Consider the following 24,811-nt stretch of genomic DNA (forward strand, 5'->3'; position numbering starts at 1 on the left):
AAAAACAGAATTACCTGGAAAAACTCAGCAGTTCTGCCAGACCTGCTGAGTTTTTCCAGCTAATTCTGTTTTTGTTTTGGATTTCCAGCATCCGCAGTTTTTTTGTTTTTATCTCCATGTCTATAATACCTTTGCTAACATCTACATAAACTCAAGTGAGAATTTACTGAACACCAGAAGTCTTTTCATTGACCCCCTGTATGAATTAAGTATTCATTTAACAGGAATTAGATTTGTAGCCTGAAAAAGGACACATCTATACAGTTTGCACAGAATAATGTTCCTGACTTATGAAACACATCGTCTGATTTACTGTGAGTAGTATAATGGGAGACTTTGTAACCTCTAGATAAATGCTTTGCATCTAGTTTATATATGACAAAATATCACATTCTATTTCAGATTTAATCTCAAAAAAACCCAAGGCATTTACAAACAATAAAACTAACAAAAATAAGTTTCCAATCTGTTTGACCAGAGAATCCAAATGTCTTATCGGCTTTTAATTACCTTGAAAACTGTCTTTGCCCCTGCTGCAAACTCTATTCCATAGCCACTGATTCCATGCTTCTCCCTGCACCGTCTCAGGCTGAACCAAACTGTTCACAACCTTGGCATCCTATTTGGCCCTGAGCTGTCCCCCAACCCTGCATCCTCCCTTTCCTCAAGACCATCTTCTTCTCCTTCAGCCATATCTCTCGTCTCCACCCCTGCCTCAGCCCATCTTCTGTTGAAGTCCTCATGCTGGTTTGTGTCATCTCCAAACTAGATTATTCACGTTCTTCTGGCTGACCTCCCATCTTCCGTAAACTGAAGCCCATCCAAACCATTCTGGCCATATCTGAACTTGCACAAAGTAACTTTCACCCATCATCCATGTTAGTTGACCTGCATTCATTCCCAGTCAATTTAGAGCTCAGATTTAAAATTTTCACCCTCGTACTCAAATTTCTTGACAGCCTTACCCCATCCTACCTCTAACCTCCCTCCAGCCCTGTAACCCACCCAAAACTCTGCATTCCAATTCTGGCCTTGCATGCAGCCTTGACTTCCTTTACCTCAACATTGATGGCTATGATTAGGCCTAAAAAGCTCTGGAATTTCCTCAGATAACCTCTTCACCTCTCTCCTCCTCCTTTTAAGATAGTCCTTCAAATCTCTCTGTTAATCAAGCTTTCAGTCACCTGTTCTCCTTTGATTCATGTCTTTTTGGCCTCCTTTGGTTAATGTTATTTTGATTGATTATGATTCTCTGAGTTATCTTGGAAAGTATTAATACAGAAAAGATGCTGTATAAATACAAATTGCTGAGAAGGCACAGTAATTACAATTTATGGCCTTAAAGGAATGCATCAGATTCACATCCTGAACTATAACAACAAAATGCTTTTGCCTTAATAAAACAGTGCATACCCTGACTTACTGTGAGAAGCACCAAAAGGGGGAACCATGAATAGCTGTGGGGTTAAGCTGTATTTTCCCATAACTGAGTCTTTGCCACTGGATCCCTTACTAATAAAATTTCAAAAGTATGTTTCTCAGGCTTACAACAGGCCAGATAAAAAAAAACTGTTGCAGTAGCTTGGCAAGTTTAATTTCCTGGAAAGTACAACTACATAGACAGGATAGGGGCCATTTTAAATCACCATCTACTGCTCTTTCAAGGCTCACTTATTAATAATGGTCATGTGGAGTCAGAACCCAGCAAGGAGTCAGCATTTTGAGCAGAGAAGCAATGAACAGAAAACTGAATTTGGACAAAAATCAAAACTGAATACTCTCCATCACAATACAAAACCAAAATACTGTGGATGTTGAAAATTTGAAATAAAAACAGAAGATGCTGAAAATTCTCAGCAAGTCTGACAGTATTTGTGTAGACAGTAACAGAGTTAATGGGCAGCTTCTTCCGGTCGCACAGGGAGCGCTCAGCGCTTCCGAGCGGACATCACGCTGGACGGGCCTTAGTTGGCCCACCCATGTAAAAAAAGGCAGCGCACCCCCGACCGGGAACCCACCCGCCCATGCCTGCTCCCACACAACCCCCCTGGCTGGCCGGGGGGGGGGGGGGGGGGGGGGTGGGGGGGGGGGGGGGGGGTGGAATGCTGCCCAATGTTTCTTTAACTCAGTTTCTCTCTCCAAAGTTTGTGCCAGAACTGAGTACTTCCAAGATTTTTGACTTTTGTTACTCTTAGTAAAAAAACAGGGTAACCATCAATTGCAAGTAACTGAAGTTAGTGACCAATTTGAAACCTGTCATTAAACATGCAGCTTCTATTCAGGCAGCAAAAGGTGAAAGTTATACATAACAAAGTTACATAATAGCAACTCTATAGTTGTGACATGGTCAGCGAGTCTAAAAGGTTCACCCTGACCTAAACAATTTACATACATGGTCCACTGTGTTGCTCATGGGGAGTGACAGATTTGGAGAACGATAATGATGTTTATTTGGTAATCTGCCTTATCATAGTAATCGTACCTACTTATAAACCCCACAGTCACAGGGTGTTGCAATTGCTTGCAAATTTCAAGCTCCCTGCCAATGATTGGCTTTCTTTTAAAAAATGTTTGGCTTGCATCTACAATTTAGCAGTGTGATGCTTGAAATAGACTGGTAAGGTACATGTATTATCTAGGGCATAGCTCAGCGGGGAAAACAGAAGTTATGCTGCTACAGAATGACAAATGAAAGCTGGCATGAGGCCCTAACTCCACTGCAAGGATTTAGAAACTTTTTAAGAAGTCAGCTCAGAAACAGCGATTGGCTCCTGGTAAAAGTGTTTTCCTTCTCCACTGTCAATAGATAAATTTGTTCTTATCATATGCACCAATACAGTAAATAAATTTCGACATGTAATATGGATGAGCAGCTCTTCACCATTTCAACCCATCTCTTAAAGGTGATGGGTTTTATACAAAGGGCAAAGTCTTCATACAGAGAAATATGAAATTAATTTGTATTTTAGTATAGCAACTAGAATTTCCAGAGAGTCTCCTAATTTTTCAACTTAACTTCACCTGAAATCCTGGAGAAATGACGTTTCTCCAGGCCTTTTGCCTTTTTACCAGAAGATACCAAATGGAAATTTTACCTAAGTGTCTCTAGTAATCATTTGTGTTATTAAAAGGTTCTGCTTAACAAGCATGTTTAATCCTGGGAATTTTACTCAGAACTCCAACTTCAAATTTGAATATTGGTACAGCTGTTTCAGAACTTCTGATGTTTATATTTGTTTGCTAATCTGTTTGAGTTCAGAGCTATACAAAGAAAAGTGTAGCATTCAGAATGTATTTCAAAATATTAAGATTTAACAATGCAGAATTTCAAATTACAAAATTTCATTTGCAAAACATGTAAGATGCTGTATTTGCTAACCAGCACCACACATATGGTAAACTGCATTTGTTTTAAAAGGAAGTGCATTTACTTTCATTGGGAAAAGCAGTGGGAAACCAGGGGATTGGGAAGCCTACAAAGACCAACAGAGGACAACTAAAAAAGAAACAAGGAGGGAGAAGATTAAATATGAGGGTAAACTAGCCCGTAATATAAAAGAAGATTGCAAGAGGTTTTTTCTTAGATATATAAAAGGGTAAGAGAGAGGCAAAAGTGGACATTGGGCCGCTGGAAAATGACGCTGGAGAAGCAGTAGTGGGGAACAAGGAAATGGCGGAGGAACTGAATAGGTACTTTGCGTCAGTCTTCACAGTGGAAAACATGAGTAACATCCCCAAAGTTCAAGAGAGTTGGGGGGCAGAGGTGAGTATGGTGGCCATTACCAAGGAGAAGGTGCTAGGAAAACTGAAAGGCCTGAAGGTGGATTATTCACCTGGACCAGATGGATTACACCCCGCGGTTCCGAAGGAGATAGCTGAAGAGATAGTGGAGGCATTAGTGGTGATCTTTCAGGAATCACTGGAGTCAGGAAGTGTCCCAGAGGACTGGAAAATTGCTAACGTAACCCCCCCTGTTTAAGAAGGGAGTAAGGCAAAAGACAGGAAATTACAGGCCAATTGGCCTGACCTCGGTCGTTGGTAAGATTTTAAAGTCCATTATGAAGGATGAGATTTCAGAATACTTGGAAGTGCATGGTAAAATCAGGCAAAGTCAGCATGGTTTCATCAAGGAGAGGTCGTGCCTGACAAATCTGTTAGAATTCTTTGAGGAGGTAACGAGTAGGTTAGACAAAGGAGAGCCAAAGGACGTTATCTATTTGGACTTCCAGAAGGCCTTTGACAAGGTCCCGCACAGGAGGCTGCTCAGTAAGATAAGAGCCCATGGTGTTAGAGGCAAGGCACTAGCATAGATAGAAGATTGGCTGTCTGGCAGGAGACAGAGAATGGGGATAAGGGGGTCCTTCTCAGGAGGGCAGCCTGAACTAGTGGAGTTCCGCAGGGGTCAGTGTTGGGACCACAACTTTTCACTTTATACATTAATGATCTAGATGAAGGAACTGAGGGCATCCTGGCTAAGTTTGCAGATGATACAAAGATAGGTGGAGGGACAGGTAGTACTGAGGAGGTGGGGAGGCTGCAGAAGGATTTGGACAGGTTAGGAGAATGGGCAAAGATGTGGCAGATGGAATACAATCTGGGGAAGTGTAAGGTCATGCACTTTGGTAGGAAGAATAGAGGCATAGAACATTTTCTAAATGGGGAGAGAATTCAGAAATCTGGAGTGCAAAGGGATTTGGGAGTCCTAGCCCAGGATTCTCTTAAGGTTAACTTGCAGGTTGAGTCGGTAGTTAGGAAGGCAAATACAATGTTGGCATTTATTTCGAGAGGACTAGAATATAAAAGCTGGGATGTGCTGCTGAGGCTTTAAAGGCTCTGGTCAGACCACATTTAGGATATTGTCAGCAATTTTGGGCCCCGTATCTCAGGAAGGATGTGCTGGCCCTGGAGAGGATCCAGAGGAGGTTCACAAGAAAGATCCCGGAATGAAAGGCTTAACATATGAGGAACATCTGAGGACTCTGGGTCTATACTCGATGGAGTTTAGAAGGATGAGGGGGGATCTGATTGAAACTTACAGAATACTGAAAGGCCTGGGTAGAGTGGACGTGGGGAAGATGTTTCCATTAGTAGGAGAGACTAGGACCTGAGCGCACAGCCTCAGAGTAAAGGGAAGACCTTTTAGAACAGAGATGAGGGGAAACTTCTTTAGCCAGAGAGTGGTGAATCTATGGAATTCATTGCCACAGAAGGCTGTGGAGGCCAGGTCATTGAGTGTACTTAAGACCGAGATAGATAGGTTCTTGATTGGAAAGGGGATCAAAGGTTACGGGGAGAAGGCGGGAAAATGGGGTTGAGAAACTTATCAGCCATGATTGAATGGCGGAGCAGACTCAATGGGCCAAATGGCCTATTTTCTGCTCCTATGTCTTATGGTTTTATTGCTCCTAAAAATGCATTTTATTCTCAGTTATTTAACACAGGACTAGCAAACACATAGGGCTTAAAGAAAATCCTGGCATGCCTTATGAATTAGCTGCCTCGCTATCATATAAAATTATAGACACAGTTGCATGCTGGGATTTCTAGCCTACTCCCTCTGAATCTCCTCAATTGGCAGACAGCAATGGACAGCTCAATGAACTAAAACCTTTGTCTCCACAGAGACACAGGCTGAATGCTATTAGGCACATTACAAACTGCTCCTGTACATACAAGTTTACTTTACATTTTCTAGTTTTGTTTGTATCATTAATATGTGAAACCCAATTTCCTATAGTAATTCCTCAATTTAGTATAGAAACAAAGATGTCAGCTGAGAAGTTTCTCAAAGCAATTAGAGCAATTCTATTGGTTCACCTCTTGCTTGGTGACTGATTAATTTGATTGGAAGTTTGGGTGAAATTTTGATAGTTTTATGTTTTGCTTGGTCCCTAGTGCTTAGAGTGATCTTACCTGTCTGGTTATGGTTTGCCACTGATTTAGGAATGCAGAATTTCAGGCATGTCACAGAAATTAAGTTACATACCGTGATGCCAAGAGTAAGACCAAACTGTGGCAGCAAAATATTTGCTAAACGTAAGGTTTTTGCACAAAATGACATAGCTACAATTGTATTATGTTTAATAAGGAAAATGACACACACAACCAATGGTTTCTCTAAACACCAGACATAAAAAGTCTCTACCTAACAATACATACCAGGTTGCCCAGCACTTTAAGTTTCTTTCTCAAAGCATCTCCAATTTGTCTCACTATTTCTCCTCGTTTTGGTGCTGGAATCTGGACAAGATAGAAAAACATGTTTTTTTTCATCATCTATCTTTTAGCCTTACATTTCAAATACTAAGGAGAGATCAGTTCACTGAATAACAGAGGTTTAAAGAGGTTGGTTAAAGGCTGTAATGAAACAGTAGTTAAAACAAATATTCACTACAGGCAATAGAATACATGGAAGTGGAAGGTTAGATTTCGTAGTCAGAATAACTTGAAATATCAAATTGGTTTCTGGCTATCTTTCCAATGACCACCAAAGTGCTACTCCAAAATATATTTAAAGAAAATGTTTGAATACGGTTGTAAAATCCTTTTTTGGACCCAAACAAATAAAGCAGATTACCCCTCACTGCCCCTACGACCTTTTATTGGTGATGTACATAAAATGTTTCCACGTCAAACAATGCTGCCCTGACACAATTAAATTTCTATTTGGAAATAGAGTTGGTTTCATCAACTACAACTGCTGAAAACAATAGTAGTGTTGTAATGGTTTACAACACTGGGTCATTTATTCTAGAACCTACGTCTAAATCACAGCCTGAGGAGAAGTGACACCTTTCCTGCAATTACCTATGTAAAATCATGGTCATCATAATCCAGTTCTTCATTACTATTAGATCATCAGTAAATTGACAAACGCACTTAAAAAGTCATAGGTTGGGTGATGAGGTAGAATTTTTACATTAACACAATACACATACTTTGAAGTTAATGGTTAACTTAGAAACTATGGCCAGCATTTTCACCACAACAGTGAGGCTCTCCGTTGTGGTGAAAATCCTGGGAATATCTGAAAATTCTAAGTCACGACCCCCCAAATCTGGCACTTTCCACCTTCATGGGGGTGGGACTCAAGTGGGGCCTGAGGTTTGCACATGTAAGATTCGCAGAGGCAGCCAACCATTTAAATCACTGACTTCCCACTTTTTCACCCTGACTGTGTGAATTCCGAAGTACGCAGAGCAGACCAGGTCAGAGGAGGTCTGTTTACTGTGCACTTGTTGTGGATAGCCAGAGTACTCCCTTGGGGAGGTGAGGTACCCCTAAAAAGTTATATTGAAGCTTTCATTTAGTGCCACAGAATTGCCAGGAACTTAACTACCATTGTCTTCTCGTGACCCAAGTGAGAGGGAGGGTGAGGCTGCTGGTCTGCCTGGGCAATTTTACGTTGCCCCACTGACTCTTCCACCCAGGCGCAAGGAAGAAATTAGCGCTTCATAAGTCTGCATGGTGCTTCGTCCAAGGAAGCATAGAGGATGGACATGGTGCCCTCTCGAATAGAAGTAATAGAAGCCGGTCAAAGTGAGTACCCTAGCCCAGGAGGGGGGCAGCCCAAGGTCAGAAGGAAGAGGCAGCAGCATGAGCACCAGGGCAGAGGAAGAGGAGAGGGAGGACAACCAGGTTCTACCCTGTAGGGAGGGTGTACAACGCGAGGACATCATACCTCAACAAATTGAAAAACCAGTACCGGAGAAGACCGAGTTTGAGCGGTAATGTTGTGATAGACATTTGTCGCATGAAACTTAGAATTTTCAGATATTTCCAGGAGTTTCGCCAAAACGGAGAGCCTCACTGTCGTGGTGAAAATCCTGCAGCAACCGGAGCCACAATCCATCGACCCGCCCCATGCCCTGTCAGTGGCTGCGAAGGTAACTATCACACTGAACTTATATGTCTCAGGCTCTTTCCAGGGTTCAGTAGGAGACCTGGCTGGTAAATCCCAGTTAGCAGCACACAGATTCATTAAGGAAGTGACTAATGCCCTGTTTGCTCATGTGGGGGAGTACATCAGTTTCCCCTTGGATCTTGAGTCTCAGACTCAGACAGCCACAGCCTTTGCCCAAATTGCAGGCGTCCCTTTAGGTGCAGGGCATCACGGACTGCACTCGTATTGCAATAAAAACCCCAACTCAGCATGCTGACACCTTCATGAACCGCAAGTCACTTCATTCCATCAACATGGTCACAAACCACCTGCACAATGAGCTGTTTCTTCAAGTGTATGTAAGATTCCCAGGCACGGCTCCTTCATACTAAGGAATTTACAACTCCCTAATCTGTTTCATCCACCCACACAGATCTGGGGATGGCTCCTAGGGGACAAGGGCTACCCTCTAACAACCTGGCTAATGACCCCCTTTAGGTGCCCATAATTGGAGGCAGAGTGAAACTATAATAGCAGCCATGTCGTCACCAGCAGCATCATCATCGAGCAGGCCTTTGGCATTTTAAGGATGAGATTCCGATGCCTCGATCGCTCAGGTGGAGCTCTCCAACATGTCCCAGCAAGGGTTTCAAAAATAACTGTTGTATGCGGCATGCTGTGCAACATTGCGCAGTGGAGGGGCCTCCAGCTAGATGGCACTAAGGCCATGGGCAAAGCTCCAACCTCCAATGAGGAAGAGGAGGGGACCCATGTACATTCAGGCCAAACTGAAATAGATGAGGATGATGAGCCCGCCAATGTCGGGTAAGCTGGGAGGGAAGAACATGCATCCAGGGCTGATACCATGCAAGGGTGGGTGGAGGTGTGGTCCTTACCAAAAACAGATCTTCATAAGGTCCTCCAAAATAACAACTGCCTTTAGACAGTCCCTGATGACATATCCCTACATAAAGATCCTTGTATCTTGACGCCAGTCTCTCAAGGGACTGCCCATCCCTAACAAGGGAGCAAAGCAATATTAAAGAGTTAGATTCTGTCACATTCAAACTGCAGCTACCCTCTCATCATAAACCTGGTCGTCAGCATCTTTCAAACACACATATGGTAATAAGTCCTTTACAACCTGGCTCCCCTCACGTGAATGTCATTAACCATGAATGATGCACCCATGCCACCAAATCAACCATCAAGCCATGCCACAATGCAGATACCGACACAACCAAAATCCATCGTGCATCACTTGAGCAGATATGGCATTCCACACATGATGATTAAACAACTGTGCCATAACAGCTCACTGAAATAACTTGTGCTACATCCATTCCAGCAAATGGTCCTGGTTAAGAACTGGGCACCACATGCATCAATCCTGGCTTAAATGTACCTCTGCAAACCGCACAAACCACATCCTGTGACACCAGCAATGACAATGCAGTCACTATAGCAGCAACAGTAGTCAACCTATATTAACTGGGCAGTACTGAGCTGCCCTGTCCACACCCACTGCAATGCGGATGAATGTCTAGCACCCAGCACTCATGCTTCAGAGGCACTTGCTGACTAGCATCAGGTCTTGGAGTGAGATCATTCAGCCTTCCTCAAAGGCACGCTTAAATGGAAACTGAAAGATACAAGGAGCAACTCAGTGGCTGAGCTTTTGACCTCTGGACTCTCCATGTGATGGAACAGAGAAGGAAGAGGTTTTCATATGCCTCACCAATCAGCCACATCAATGCTCCTGGTGAAGCCACATAGAGATGCAACTCAGCATGCTGTTCTCAATATTACTGCCAAGAAGCTACCTCACATGTTTATCATTCCTTTTGAGCTCCGCTGTACTCACGCACACACCCAGTCATGTAGAAGTGAATAGAAACATATTGGACAAGCATTAAAATGTGAAATATATAATGTGAACACAGTAATTGGCGAACCCATTAGTGCTCTAGGCGAGACAGTGCCCTACGCTCACGCCCACTCCCATGGAGTGTGTCCCCCTCTCCTTTGTCTCCAAGGAAATGGAAGCAGGCTGTTCACTTCTTTGTCGAAAGGGAAATGAGCAGCATGGTGGCCTGCCTCATTGTGCAAGCACCCATTGGGGACCTCCTCCAGACTGCAGTCTCTGCATGGGTAGCTGTGGTCACTGGCACATGTAGAGCAGATGAGGGCTCTGATGGAGGGACTGGGGAGGATGAGGGTACTGAGGAGCTCTCTGTAGGTTCACCTTCCTCAGTGAGCTGCACAGCCCTGTGCTGGCCTTCAGATGGGTTCGATAGGGCTGGCTGCTGGTGCACAGTTGTCCATTCTAGCAATCGGAGTGCCAACAGTGCAATCATCCTGTTAATTGAACACAGTTCCTCATGTAGAAGTGATGTCAGCACTCACACTCTTCAGCAGACTGATCCAGGTTACTGCTGGAGGATCATACCCCTTCCTGTCTGAGACGCTGCTCTTGCACCCACTGAGTGCTGCTGCATGTATCTCTCCATGAGCTTGGTCAATCTCTCATGGTCAGAGCTCATGCGGTTGAGCCCCAGGACAATGTGGAGCTCATGATGTCGATGGACTCCTCCATTTGCAGTCCAAGAATTCCCATTCCAGGGGACTCCACCAGGTGTCCACCCACCTGCTCCTGATTGTCTAAATACTGTCCCCCAAAAGCTGACTCCTGAGGCTTCACTTTACTGCCCACTGGAGCATCATCATGACTTTGCACCCTCCTTCGAAGGAGACCATGCACAGATGTCTCCGAATCCGACACCTCATCCTGTACTCTGATGTGGTGACTTGCACCCTCTGCTCATGACTCTAACCGCGCTACATCCCTCCGAAGGGCCTGTATCTGAGTTGGAGACATCCTGGGCTAATATGACGCCTTGGACTTCTCTGCCTCCTCCTGAGTCCCGGATATGGACCTGGAGGGAAAGCCAGCAGAGCTGGGGCCTGTGCGAGACACAAAATTAGATATTTAGGTGTAGCCCTTCTCATAGTGAAAGGGCACTCTGATGCACGCCACTGCTTTAACCATGCCTACGCTGGCCTGATGACTCAGCCTCATCCTTAACACTCCCTCTAACGCTAACATCCCACGGTGCTCAGCAAAGTGACAGCATGACCTCCATCATTACCACCATGTGCCAAGGCAATCTCAACTGCTACAGGAGATTCGTCATCACCAACAGCCAGCAGCTCCGGCATCTTATCTGCAGTATGCAGATATTACCTTCCCTTGGGCCTCTGTGTCCATGAGCCAAGCTACTGGCCTTGCCAGAACGCAAAACATTACTGAACATTTTGTGGCACTGGATGCACAATCTTCTATGGTCACTGGTGGTGCTCACTACCACTGCAGTCGGAACCCATGCCTCCTTGCTCTTGGCTGGCGGCATTCGATGGCCAGCTGGGTAAATGGTGTCCCTTCACCTTTGTATCTCATCTACCAGGACCTCCAGGTCCTGGTCAGAAAAGCTTGGGGCAGCTGGCCCCATCTCTTCAGATGCGCCTGATCTATGTGACATTCTATGAACTAATAATTAATGAGAATATGAGATGAGAAGGGTCATGAGAAAATCAGAATACATTGTTATAATTCACTTGTGTGTGCATACATACAATAACCTTTCACATCATCTCATCTATGAATACTCTTAACGGTGTGGTTAAGAGAAGGGCTCTGGAAATACATCTCCTCCAAGGCTCTGGATGTGCTGCATTCACCAGGACTAACTACTCCAAGGGGATGCTTTTTATGTGCGCCCGAGTCACCCAACCTGCGCTGGGCCTGCTTCCGAACCCTCTCCACTTCTGTGGTCGCTCAAACCAACTCCCATTTCAGCCACCAGCCCCCACCTCCCAGACCAAATATCTGACCTGCAAACTGACATTTTTAAAGTCACGTTTGCAGAGCCGGAAAATCTCCCATCTCTAAGCACCCAACAAGGGGACAAAAGTCTGGGCCTATTTTTGGCATTGTTTTTCCAGGGTTGAATATTTCTGACCAGTCTCTAGCCGCGCTCCATGGAAATCAATGATGCCATGCAAATTCACTTCATTCATTCCAACCGTTCTCCCCATGAAGTAAAGATCAGGCACAAAGTAAAATATCCATATCTACAGTTGTATCAATACTTTGGTAATTCAACCCTTTCAGGATATTTTCAGCAAAGATGTTTACCTAAGGCAGATACTTATTAGTTCATGACAGACTTTTACAACGAGACAAAAGCAGTTCACATGTATAGAATTCAAACTCTAGCTCCAATTTGAAGTGCACTGTAGATCACAGCATACATGTCAACCTTTGAAACCTCCAAAAATCCTTCCAAAACGGGGGTTGACTTATACACCAAGTATAAAACGTGAATCACCAGTGTGGGTATGGGTGCTTGCCATATTGAAGCGTGGAAAAAATACACCCAGTAATTCATATTAACTTAATGTGGCACGGTTTATTGAATGAATTGTACAAAGATACCTTTAACCATAATCAAAGTGTTTTAAAACAATCAAATTCATTATCTTCACATTCAATGCAAAGAATTCATCTTCGGCTATGGCATCATCGTAAGGATCCCACCCTGAATCATCCCTCCAGAACAAATCATCTCCCTCTCCATCCACTGAATTGGTTAATCCATGTTTTTTGAATGATCTGATGACATGTGGTGCACTAATACATCTTACAACTTGATAACGAAGCCACACCAAACGGGAAAGCACGCATATTTCCATTCTTTTTGTGAAGGCGCACAACCAGAAGGTTGAACTGCAGACATCAGACCCATTGGTATAACTGCAATGTGCGTGTTACTTCTTTACAGCCACCTCTTGAGCTCATCAGTTATGTGGGAGCTGAACGTGTCCCATACTAATAAGCCGTATTCTTTATGTAGGCCATCGGATACCGAATCCACACGTCACCGATCCATAACTTCATTCCATCGTCGTCCATCCAACCATTGTCATGGGCATGCACAAAAACTCCTGCAGAGAACTTGGCATTCGGCCTGGGTCTACGTCTGAAAGTTACCAAGGGCTTTAATTTTGTTCCGTCAGCCTTGCAGGCTAGTACCACCATGTCCTCTCTCCTGTTGTTTTCACTAGAGCTGTTTTTGAACCTTTCCAAGCCACACTTTGGCTGTTGGGCATCTAGAAATTTATGGGCATTTCATCCATGTTGCTGATGCGATTTAATGGGTACTCATGATTTTGTCATTGCCCGATGATGAATTGCTGGAAACTGGTCATCTTTGCATCAAGTTCATTTGGTAGCCTGAGTGATCTTGGTCTTCTGCTACATCACTTGAATGTTTAGTTCCATAAGGCAGCTACACCAACTAGCTGTTGGTCTGAAATCTTTGCTGGACTCAGGGTTTGATTTGGCCGACTTAAGTGCCAATTGCATTTCTGGTGACAATGTAACCATTCCTATGATTATCAAGGACCCATTCCAATACACGTTTCTCAAGATAGGCCAGTGGCTGGTCCCCACTCTGATGGCGCATTTGGCCTTAGTCAGCTTCTTCTTCTTCCATTCTCGCTCCAGTTTTTCACCAACACCTCACTGCAGCACAGTTCGCAAATGTTACAACTTACAGCTTGAAAGCAGCTTTGTACTTCATTTTTATTGCTAGAAGACCCATTTCTGTTCACTTGCCATGCCATGCACACTCTGCTTTGTGTGAGCATTTCTTAAACTCCCGTGTGTCTTGTTTATCCTGCTTTATCCCATGTGCTAACTTACAGTATAAGGTAAATAAAATTTGCATTTCTGGGGTGAAAAATTGAGGCCAATGACTAACGCGAATATAGCATTTCATAGCTGAAAAGGGGAGGTCGACTTATAAACCAAATATATGCAAAAGCATGATTTTTGGCAACAAAAAATATGGGGTTATCTTTATTGTGGATTGACTTATACACCACGATCTACAGTATTCACTCTGCAATAAGGGTTTTGTCAATAGGTTTGGGTGTTCAGTGCTGTTTAGCATAACCTCGTCTGACAGCAATAGCAATTTTAGCATTTAAGCAGCATAGAGCTGGCTGATTGAATCTTAAATACTTTAAGTGATTCATTTTTTAAAAGATTGAATAATTCATTCAAGTGTAAAACAGGAATAATAGACAAGCAATAGAATCATGATCAGCCAATTTTCTCCTGAAGGTATTATTTATCTGCATGGATTCTTCTAGTATTCAAACAAATGACCATACTTGTGCTTTCAGGTGAAACAGTTAAGTGTTTAAGGACTGTTTAATTGCAGTGTCTAAGTCCAATTTTGTCCTCACTCAACTCACATTGCTCTGGGGTCTATCGTAGAACTGTTAATTGCTAACTAGTCAGACTAACCTGCCAACACTGTTAATTTAACATATTAAAGAAAACACAAAATGCAGAACTAAAATATAAGTCAGCTTTCCCAAAGTTTTCCTACTAAAGTAGCTAAGTGAACAGACCAGGAGGTCCAAAGTTCATTCTGCAACTTGTGTTGTGTTAGCTGATCTTATCCAGAGGTATCAGAGGAGATGCTACAGTTGTGTACAGTAAGCCCTGTGTGAAGGTGGGGAAATAAATGTGCCAATCGAGCCTTAACGAAAATAGAAAAATACCCACTATTGGCAGAGTCTGGAAACAGGCTAGATTAGCATAAAGGCAGCTCAGTCTCTGGAACATCTCAGTAAGGAAGCTCAAAAATCAGCCTGCAATCTACAATAAAAAGGCCTTTCAAGAGTAACTAGCGCTCAACAAACAACAGTATTTTGATTGTGTCCAGCTCTCTTTATAAACTAACAAAGTTTATATATTTAGAGGAATTTTTACAACAATACAGAAATTGAGCTTTGTTATTTAAATAAATAACATCTAATGATCTAATCTCTAAAGTTTACCATCGTTATTTTTGGGCAGTTAACAAATCAGAATGAATGCAACTTGCCTTTGTACTTGTAGTGAGCCATTCATCTAAAGCACATTGGGGTTTTCTTTACAAGAAAAAAAATGAATGACTGGCTATGGGGCTAATGTCAAGACAGGTGTCTGATAATCTGATCTACAATGTAAGTTTGAAGAAGGTGAAGAGATAGATAGACTGTTAGAGCAGTTTAAGGCAAGAGTTCTAGAAAGCAGGGCTGAGGTGACTGAAGGCTCTGCCAGTACATGGTGGAATGAAGAGTGGGATTGCAAAGGAGACCAGAAATGTAAAGTCAAAAAGGGGGAGGTGGTTACAGAGATAGGGGAGGGTGAGACCACAAAGGGATTTGTAAAGAAAGGACAGGGATTTCAAATTCATTAATTAAGAACAAGATGATATTCAAGAAGGGCCTTATTCAGAATAGAATAGAGGCAGCAGAGATTTGGATGAATTGGAGGATGGAGCTTAAGATTCCAATGAGGAAGATGCTGCATATTTCGAACATGGAGGAGGCCCAACTAAGTTACTGGTCAATAATAATTCCCAGGACGTTGACAGTGAAAGCCTCTGGTAGTAGTGATGTTATTGAAGGTCAGAAGAAGGAAGTCACAGGCACTATTTTCTACTCACGCCTATTAAATATTTTTTGGAAATAAAAGCTTAGGACACTTACATCAGCCCAAATTTGCCATGCTTCTTTTGCTTTTTGTACTGTCTCTTCATAATCTCCCAAAGTGGCCTGCAATATAAATTTAAACAGTCAGAAACAAATTTACGTCACCATGTCTGACAATGCATCCAAACACCATGACAATAATTTAATAGTATCATCAAGTTTCAAGTTTAAATATAAAAAAATAATCACCTGTCTTACTCTGGCTATTGGTTCATTGTTTGCAGGGCAGTAGGAGGTGACAACCTACAGATAAAGCAGAATGGAATAGATCAGTCAATACAGTCTTTGATAATCAAATCATCTATTAGAGAATGCCTTTAATGTAGTACATAATCACTCCTAGAAAATTCAGAAAGAAAGAGATGTCAAGAAATGATGTGAGTTAGGAAAGTGGTTTTGAGGAGGCTATCAAAGGAGGTAGGAATACAGAAAGATTTAGGGAGAGTTTCAGACCCGATGGAGGAAGGATAAACAGTGAATGAATAGAAAATACACTTCTGCAACATCTTCCTCAATAGAATCTCAAGATCCATCCTTCAATTCATCCAAAACTCTGCTGCTTCCACTCTATTCTTAATTAGGCCGACTTGAGTATCATCTTGTTCCTGATGAATTTGAAATCCCTGTGTTTTTTTTAAAACAACTCCCTTTGTGGTTTCACTTCACCCTATCTCTGTAACCTCCCCCTCTTCCTCTTCGGCTTTAGGTTTCTGGTCTCTTTTGCAATCCCAATGTTCACTCTATCATATATGTCGATGGAGGGGGAGGGAACACAGCAGGCCTGCTGTACCTGCATACTAATTTCCTGTGTTCCTTGTACGAGTACATTCAAGTCTCTCTGAATATCAACATTTAGAAGTTTCATTCCTGCATTCCAGCAAAACTGAATACATTATTCTCAGTCTCTTCATCTAAGTCATTAATATAGATTGTAAACAGCTGATGTTCTAACACTGATCCTTGCAGCACTCCACTTGTTACAACCTGCCAATTTGAAAATGCCCCATTTATTCCTATTCTCTGCTTCCTATCCTTTAGCCAAACCTCAAGCCATATTAATATATTAGCATCCAAATCCACGAGCCTTTATTTTGAATATGAATCTTTTATGTGGCACCTTAGTGAATGCTTTTTGGAAATCTAAGTTTACTGCATTACTAGTTCCCCTTTATCTACACTAGTTACATACTCAAAAAACTCTAACAAATTTGTCAAAGTTTCATAAAACCATATTGACGCTATCTGAGCATACAATTATTTTTTCTAAGTGCGCTGTGAAGACTTAATAATTGATTTCAGCATTTTTCAGATGACTGACTTGAGGCTAACAGCATTATACTTGTTAAGTTCTAATCCACTAAGACCATTCTTAGCTCCAGAGAACGATAACCAGTGCATCCACTATCTCTGAAGTTGCTTTTTTTTTAAAAACAACCCTAGACCATTAGGTCCTAGAGACCTGCCAGTTTTAGTCCTTTAAGCTTCTCTAATACTTTTTCTCCAAAAGTAATTAACATTAAATTCCTCATTCTTGTTAGCCGCTTGGTTACCCTATATTTCTGGTATAGAATTTGTGTCTTACACTCTGACAACAAGCACAGCAGATTTGGTCAACATACCACTTCCTAATTCTCCATGATAATGTCTGCCTCTACGGGACCAATGTTTACTTAAGCTTTTCTCCTCCTTTGTATATACTTGTAAAAGCCTTGGCAAGGAGAAGGGAGCACAGAATGGCCATTTAAATGTTTTTACCAATTCATAATTTAATTATTTTTCAACTCTAATTAACATTATCAATAGTGGGGCTCAGACAGTACCTGGGTTAAATTGAGAAACAATCTGGGATATATTGTCATACTGGAATTACAGGTAACCAACTTGTGGGAAAGAAATTGAGAGTGAGGTTTATAGGTAATATTGAGAGGTTGGCAGAAATAGTGTTGTAATAATGGAAGACCTTAACTATTGTAAGGCAGACATGGACAGAAGTTATCGATCAATACAAGAGTGTGTGTAAATTGCACTCAAGGTGGTTCCCTTTATCACTTTATTACGTGACCACGGAATCTGGACATACCTTTGAATTTTGAATACAAAGTAGTACAATCAAATGTCTTGAAAACGGAGACCGCTTTGTAAATAATGCCATTACTTACAAGTTCACACTGAAAATCAATCGCTTTGTACAATTTTTGGAAACAGGGTTTGAAGATGAAAAACACTACAGCCCTGCTCAAGAAAGGGGGATGGGATGTCAGGAAATTGTAGAACAGTTCATCTTACTTCACTTGTGAGAAGACTTCCAAAGTTCTTATTAACAGATTTAATTAGTGAACTTTTACAGAGGCAAGAGCTAACCAGGGGCAGTCACAAAGATTTGTAACAGGCAAGTGGTGCCCAAATAACTGATTTTTATTTCAGGAAATCAACTGTATGCATAAAGAGAATGTGGTGGATGCTATATGTATGGATTTTGAGAGGCATTTGTTGAATTGCCACAAAGAAATCTATGACAAATATTAAAGGATGTGGTATAGTAGGGAATGTAGCTACATGGATAGACAACAGAAAACAAAGAATAGACATAAATGAATGTTTATCAGATTATATGGATCTGAATAGTGGACTGCAGCAGTTCAAGGCAGCAGCTTACTACCACTTTCTCAAGCGCAATTAGGGATGGGCAATAAATGTTGGCCCAGCCAGCGATGCCCACATCCCATGAATGAATAAGTTTTTAAAAATGGTGCATCACAGGCAACACAGACTGGAACCTGCTTTGTTCTTCATTTAGATACATAATTAATGTGGACATACATACAAAAGGAATTATACATAAATTCCCTGAAGCAAGATTAGGAGGCACAGTTGCACACTACAAGGGACTGAAGGAGGCCACAGATTAACTGAGTTCTCAGAGGTGGCAGTTACTAAGAACCATGAAGGGTGGTATTTTGGAAAACAAAGGTAGTGAAAAATATACCCGAGGTGGTAAGATCCTCAGAGTGGGGGATCTGAGAAAACTAGATGTACAGAGAGACAAGAAATTTGAACTCCCAGTTATTAACCAGAAAAAAATTATGCAAGAAAATTTCACATTTTAAGCAAAAAAAACTTTACTGTACAAGAGTTAAACAGGAGCAAGTACTGCTAACTTAACACTATAACTTGTAAACACTTAATATTTAACCCAAAAATTTCAACACACCATATCCACTTCCACTTTTATTTCCACCCAAGAATTCCCCTATACTTTACAGGATTTTGTGGACTCCTTCATTTTTCCCAGGACCAAATGAAGGTGTTGCCACAGTTCTCAAAAATTGATTTTGATTCTCCTCAGTGTTTCTATTCTCCAAGGTCTGAGATTTCTTGGAGTCATTCCACTAGCATCTGCTACTGGCTTGCAGTTCCTGGCCGATTCTCTCGCTTTGCATGTCTCAAAGCTGCTTGCAGGCTGACTTAAACAGTTTTTCTGTGAGAAATCACACATAAAAACTCCAAACCTCCCCGCAATCTGTCCCCATGGCAATGTGGCATTGCCTGGGACATCCAGTGTGAGATTCTAACTAATGGACTTTACCTTAAGACATCCCTTTGAATCTGGGGCCCACATGAATAATTCCTCTCTCTAATAGGGACAACTGCAATCTTACCAGACTCACTGGCTCCATTACAAAACTGAGAGAGAACCACCTGTTGCTTGTTTTCACATCTCTAACTCTAACCCCTTTAAGTAAACAAGGACCATCCTTTGAATTATAATTATCTTAGCCTAGGTTTTTCCAGTTATCTTACATTTAAAAATTCAATTCCCCAAATGAAAAGTTATCCGCCTAAAACATATTATAAAATTAGACATTCATAACAATATTGGTAGAAAGAGGCTGTTCAAATCAAATCTGCAGCAGCTGTTTGCTAGAGAAATCCAAAATAATTTAAAGTGCCCTGCTCTCCCTCTCTCTACAAAGTGGGGTATCATCAAATATTTATCCAAATGTTCCCTTAAAAGAAGCAATGGTCTCTGCCTCAATCAGTCTCTGTGAGATAACATGGTATCTGCCAAAAACACTGCCTAAATAAATTTCTCCTAATCTCTCTCCTCACTCTGTAATAAGAACCTGAGGGGTCTTGACAAGGCAGATGTGGAGAGTATGCTTTCTCTTGTGGGAGAATCTAGGATTAGGGGTCACTGTTTAAAAAGGAGGGGTTGCCCATTTAGACAGAGATGACGGGAATCTTTTTCTCTCAGAGGGTAGAATATTTAGAATTCCATTCCTCAAAAGACAAAGGAAGCAGAGTCTTTGAATATTTTAAAGGCAGAGGTAGATAGAATCTTGATAAACAAGGGGGTGAAAGGTCATTGGGGGTAGGTGGGAGGTTACAATCAGATCAGCCATGATCTTATTGAATGGCAGAGCAGGCTCGAGGCCAAGTGGCCTACTCCTGCTCCTAATTCGTATGTTGTAATAATTTTAAATCAATTGCATGCCATGACACTTATGCCCTGACCAATTAACTCTATCAAAGTCCTTTATAACTTTAAAAGTATTAGTTTAAAAAAATTTTAGCCTTCCAGTGGAAATGATTCCACTCTCCAGTCTCAGCTATATTTCCCAACCTCAATATTATCCTGGTGATGCTAGCTGATGACCAGAACATGAGCTGGACTAGCCATATAAATACTGTGGCTGGAAGACCAGGCCAGAGGCTGGGAATTCTATGGAGAGTAACTCACCTCCTGTCTCCCCAAAGCCTGTCCACCATCTACAAAGCACAAGTCAAGAGTTTGATGGAATATTCTCCACTTGCCTGGATGAGTGCAGCTCCAACAACCTCAAGAAGCTCAACAACATCCAGGACAAAGCAGTCCTCTTGATCAGCACCTCATCTACCACCTTCAACATTCAATCCCTCCACCACCAACACACAGTGGCAGAAGTGTGTACCATCTACAAGGTGCACTGCAGCAACCCGCCAAGGCTCCTTAGACAACAACTTCCAAACCCACAACTTCTACCACCTAGAAGGACGAGGGCAGCAGATGCATGGGAACACCACCACCTGCAAGTTCCCCTTCAAGCCACTCACCATCCTGACTTGGAAATAGATCACCATTCCTTCACTTTTGCTGCGTCAAAATCCTAGAACTCCCACCCTAACAGCATTGTGGATGCACCTGCACCACATGAACTGCGGCATTCAAGAATACGGCTCACCACGTACTTCTCAAGGGCAATTAGGGATTGGCAATAAAATGCTGGCCTAGCCAACAATGCCCTCATCCCATGAAAGAATAAAAGACTGTACACTTAAATGTGCTTTCTAATAATGCTGCATCAAAAACACTGAATTGAATGTTCTGTATGTTCTAGTTATAAAACTTAAAATGATGTTGACTTTTAAGTGGCTTTAGTAAATGGTACTCATTTTTAGGGAATGTAAATCCATTCCCTTCGGTGTCTTTCCATTGAATGTTTAATCTTTGTTTTTCCTTCCAATCATCACGTTTATCCACATTAAAGTGCATCTTCAAGCTATCTGTTCAATCTACTATCCTATCTACAGCTCTTGGATCTTTTAAATTATTAACAGAATTACTTAATTCTTTAACCTTGAAGTCAATACAGATCAACATGAACAGAAGAGATGAATGTGAGAGTTAGCATGGGACAACTGACTTGCAAAGTCTCACTAACAACAATACCAAAGATCAATTAATAGTTCTGAAGGCTAAATCTGAAGCCTTAACTTGGTTGTTCTGTCGACAGATACTGATTAATTGGCTGTGTTTTTCCAGCATTTTCTGTTTGTGACTCAGATGATTTATTCTGGATGTTAGTCAAAGGAGAAATGTTGGCCTCGGGGTGAATGACCTCTTCTCCAACCTGAAACCAGTAATACAAAAACAAAATATTGAGATGCTGAAAATCTGAAATAAAAACAGAAAATGCTGGAAATACGCAGCAGGTTAGGCAGCATCTGCAGAGGGGGAAACAGCGTTAACGTTTCAAGTCGATAACTGTCAATATTCTTTATCAGAATGATGAAAGATCATCGATGAGAAAGGTTAATTGATTTTCTCTCTCCACAGATCCTGTCTAACCAGAGTATTTCCAGCATTTTCTTTTTTTATATTTCAGATTAGCACAGAATATGCTAAACAGCAATTCTACAGGTACATGATTTAAGAGACCCCTGCTTTTGCAGTACTTGCTCATTTGGTTATGCAATAAGACCAAATCCTGTTGTGGAACTTTATGTTCTAATGCTAGCAACTGAGCCAAACGGGCACAAACCCTTTAAAAGCAAAATGGTGGGTGCTGTAAAAATGAAAAAAATAACAGAAAATGCTGGAAAAACTCAGCAAGAATGACAGCATCTGCGGAGGGAGAAACAGAGTTAACATTTCGAAGAGTCTGTATGACCCTTCTCCAGAGCTAAAGGAACAAGCTGTTATTGGAATTGGATCATATATCTGAAAAGCTCTAGATTAGGTCACTCTAGTGCGCCCACTAAGATTGACTAATCTCCAGGGCTGTTTTGGAATCTTCAAGAATTAAAAATCGAATTTCCTAGGTATTACTGAAAGCAACACAGAAGAAAAATCTTGGGAGTACTTAAGAAGCGCCTTCTCCGCTTCTCTGAACCCTTTTGTTGTAAAAGGTAATTGGAGATAGGCAAAAAGTTTTGGCTGGCTTGAAGGGCACGTGATGAGACCTCCGGAAATACCTCCAGAATTGGCCAGGCACGACTGGCCCAAATAACCTCCTGCCTGCTGGAATTTCTTTGGGCTGAAACTCCACACAACCGGCTATGTCAGTGCAAACCAATGCTCCAGTTTACCTTACAACCCTCAAATGCAACAGCAACACTACACACGTTAAAATCCGCCCCAATTGTAACAGCTTCTGGTACAAAAGTTGCGTCAGAGGCTTATAATTAATTGGCTAATGTGAAACGCTGAGTTCTGCTTGGAGGGGGAAGGAAGTTTAAAAAAAATAGTCTCAGAATTAAAAGTATCCAACAAGGTTGCTCCCAAATCTACTCCGTAACAAAAGACGAATGATTTATTTTTAAACCCTGCTGGCGTGAGTCAGCCACAGGCTCGCATGGGATAAGTCAGGGGCAGCAAGTCCCTAATAATAGCCCCAGCTTGCTTGCTGCCCGGTGATAACGTGAGCTCACCTCTCCTCTCCCACCCCAGCTCCCGTTGAAAACGCCGGGGTTGTCTTCCTTCAGCCCCAGCTCCTGAAGCCAGGCGTAAGCGGGCTGCTGGATGAGGAGCGTGGACATGGCCGCGGATGGTCTCAAGCCGCAAAGAGCCTTCCCTCCTCCCAGCAGAGGCCTCACGGCGAGGGAGAGCGTTACTGGCTGCATCATCCTATGACAGAGAAACGCAAGTCAACACAGCAACAATAAAAAAAAAGCCCAGCGCAATTCCCCCGCAGCATGCTGTCGCTGTGATTGGCAGCAGCGGGGTGCGGCCCCCCCCCGTTCCTGCTAGGACGCGCTTTTACCCTGAAAATAGAACAGCTGCCCACACCTGAACTGTGCGAAACGATGGGCAAACCCAGCTGATATATTCCCTTTGTTTCAAAATGTTCCCTAATACAGCTGCTTTAATGTTGCAAAACGTTCCAGGGTGCGCGTTATCATGAGCATTATCAGACCACCCCCACCTCCCCCCAAAAAAATGACACTAAGCTGCATGTAGAAGGTATTAGGGGAGGTGGCCAAAAGCTTGGTCCAAAAAGAAAAGTTTTTAAGGAGTGTGATAAAGGAAGAGGGAGAAAGATGAACAGGTTTGTGGAAGGGATTCCTGGGTTTAAGGAAATCAGGGATGTACAAAAGTTCAGAATTGAAGGAAGGTGGATTGTAGATGATGTTCTTTCTGCTTTTTCTTCGTCGTGTGCAGTCTGTTCATTGGACTTATTGGTCCCTTTATGATTGCTGCACAGTCGCAATTTAACATTTGCACAAATGTTAAAGGTAACATTTGGTTGTGTGCGGCCTTTGTTTCGCTACACGGTATGATGTAGAGTGCTGCTCGGCTGTTCAATTTAGGATGAATATTGGTTATCAGGCTGGAGGAGGCTACAGAAAGAAGAGAGAATGTTTTGCAGGGATTTGAGCACAAGGATGGTCATATTAAATTTGAGGCATTGCTGGACTGGAGGCCAATGAGTCAATGGGTGAACAGGACTTGGTACAAGTTAGGATACTGCCAACTAAGTTTGATGAAATGAAGTTTACAAAGGGTGGAAGATGTAAGTCCAGCCAGGAAAGTATTGGAATAGTTGAGTGCGGCGGTAAGAAATTAGCTTTTTAGCCCTGAGCTACATCTATGACTAAATTAAAAATATATATATAAGCGTGCTTGAGAGTTTCAGAAGCAGATCACGGACTGAGGCAGGAATGCAGATGAATACGTTGAGGGAGATGGAAACAATATGATCAGAGCTTTGTTAATGTTCATCCCAACCCTTCTCAAATCTGTTCCAATCTCGCCCTTTTTGCTTTCACAACTCCAGTGGCTTCTTAATTCATTATGAAGTATTTGGGGATATTGTAAGGATATAATAAGACAATATAGATGAAAGACTTTTTTCTAGACATTTCCACACCACTGATATAACAGGCTGGGTGGACCATTTTTCAGCTGGTGCAGACATGATGGGACTAGTGGCCTCTTTCTGTGTCATAAACTTTCTTTGATTCTATGATCCCATCTGTAGGATGGGAATTCAAATGTTACTGCACATTATAAAACCCAATGGTATAGAGGGAAACATATTAACATGGATAAAGGATTGGTTAGCTAACAGGAAACAGACAGCAGAGATAATTTGGTCTTTTTCAGGTTGGCAAGCTGTAGCAAGTGGAGTACCACAGGGATCAGTGCTGAGACCTGAACTATTTACAGTCTACATCAATGACTTAGATGAAGGGACTGAATGTATAGTCGCTAAGTTTGCCAATGACACCAAGATAGGTAGAAAAGTCAGTTGTCAAGAAGAAAGAAAGAGTCGACAAAGGGATATAAGTAGGTTAAGTGAGTAGGCAAAAATTTGGCAGGTAAAGTATAATGTGGGAAAATGTGAACTTGTCCACTTTGGTAGGAAGAATAGAGAAGCAGTACACTACTTAAATTAAGAGAAATTGAAGAACTTGGTGGTACAGAGGGCTCTGGGTATCCTGGTACATGAATTACAAAATGCCAGCATGAAGGTACAGCATGTGATGAGGAAGGCAAATGGAATATTGACATTAATTGCAAGGCGGATGGAATATAAAAGTAGAGAAGTTGTACTG

At 42.1% G+C, this 24,811-nt stretch overlaps 1 protein-coding gene across 1 annotated transcript in view; it reads right to left on the minus strand.

Moving 5' to 3' along the window:
• aldh7a1 (aldehyde dehydrogenase 7 family, member A1) overlaps positions 1-22,888 on the minus strand; it is a 61,434-nt gene extending 38,546 nt beyond the window's left edge. Inside the window, exons 1-4 of the mRNA XM_041186702.1 lie at positions 22,685-22,888; positions 15,683-15,736; positions 15,491-15,556; positions 6,160-6,240 (exon numbers count right to left, since the gene is read on the minus strand). Coding sequence (XP_041042636.1) covers positions 6,160-6,240; positions 15,491-15,556; positions 15,683-15,736; positions 22,685-22,879 — 396 coding nt within the window. The 5' untranslated portion in view covers positions 22,880-22,888. The remainder of the gene's footprint in view (positions 1-6,159; positions 6,241-15,490; positions 15,557-15,682; positions 15,737-22,684) is intronic.
• Between the last annotated feature and the right edge of the window lie 1,923 nt (positions 22,889-24,811).

Source organism: Carcharodon carcharias, chromosome 4, assembly GCF_017639515.1.
Source record: "Carcharodon carcharias isolate sCarCar2 chromosome 4, sCarCar2.pri, whole genome shotgun sequence".
In the NCBI taxonomy this organism is placed as follows: Eukaryota; Metazoa; Chordata; class Chondrichthyes; order Lamniformes; family Lamnidae; genus Carcharodon; species Carcharodon carcharias.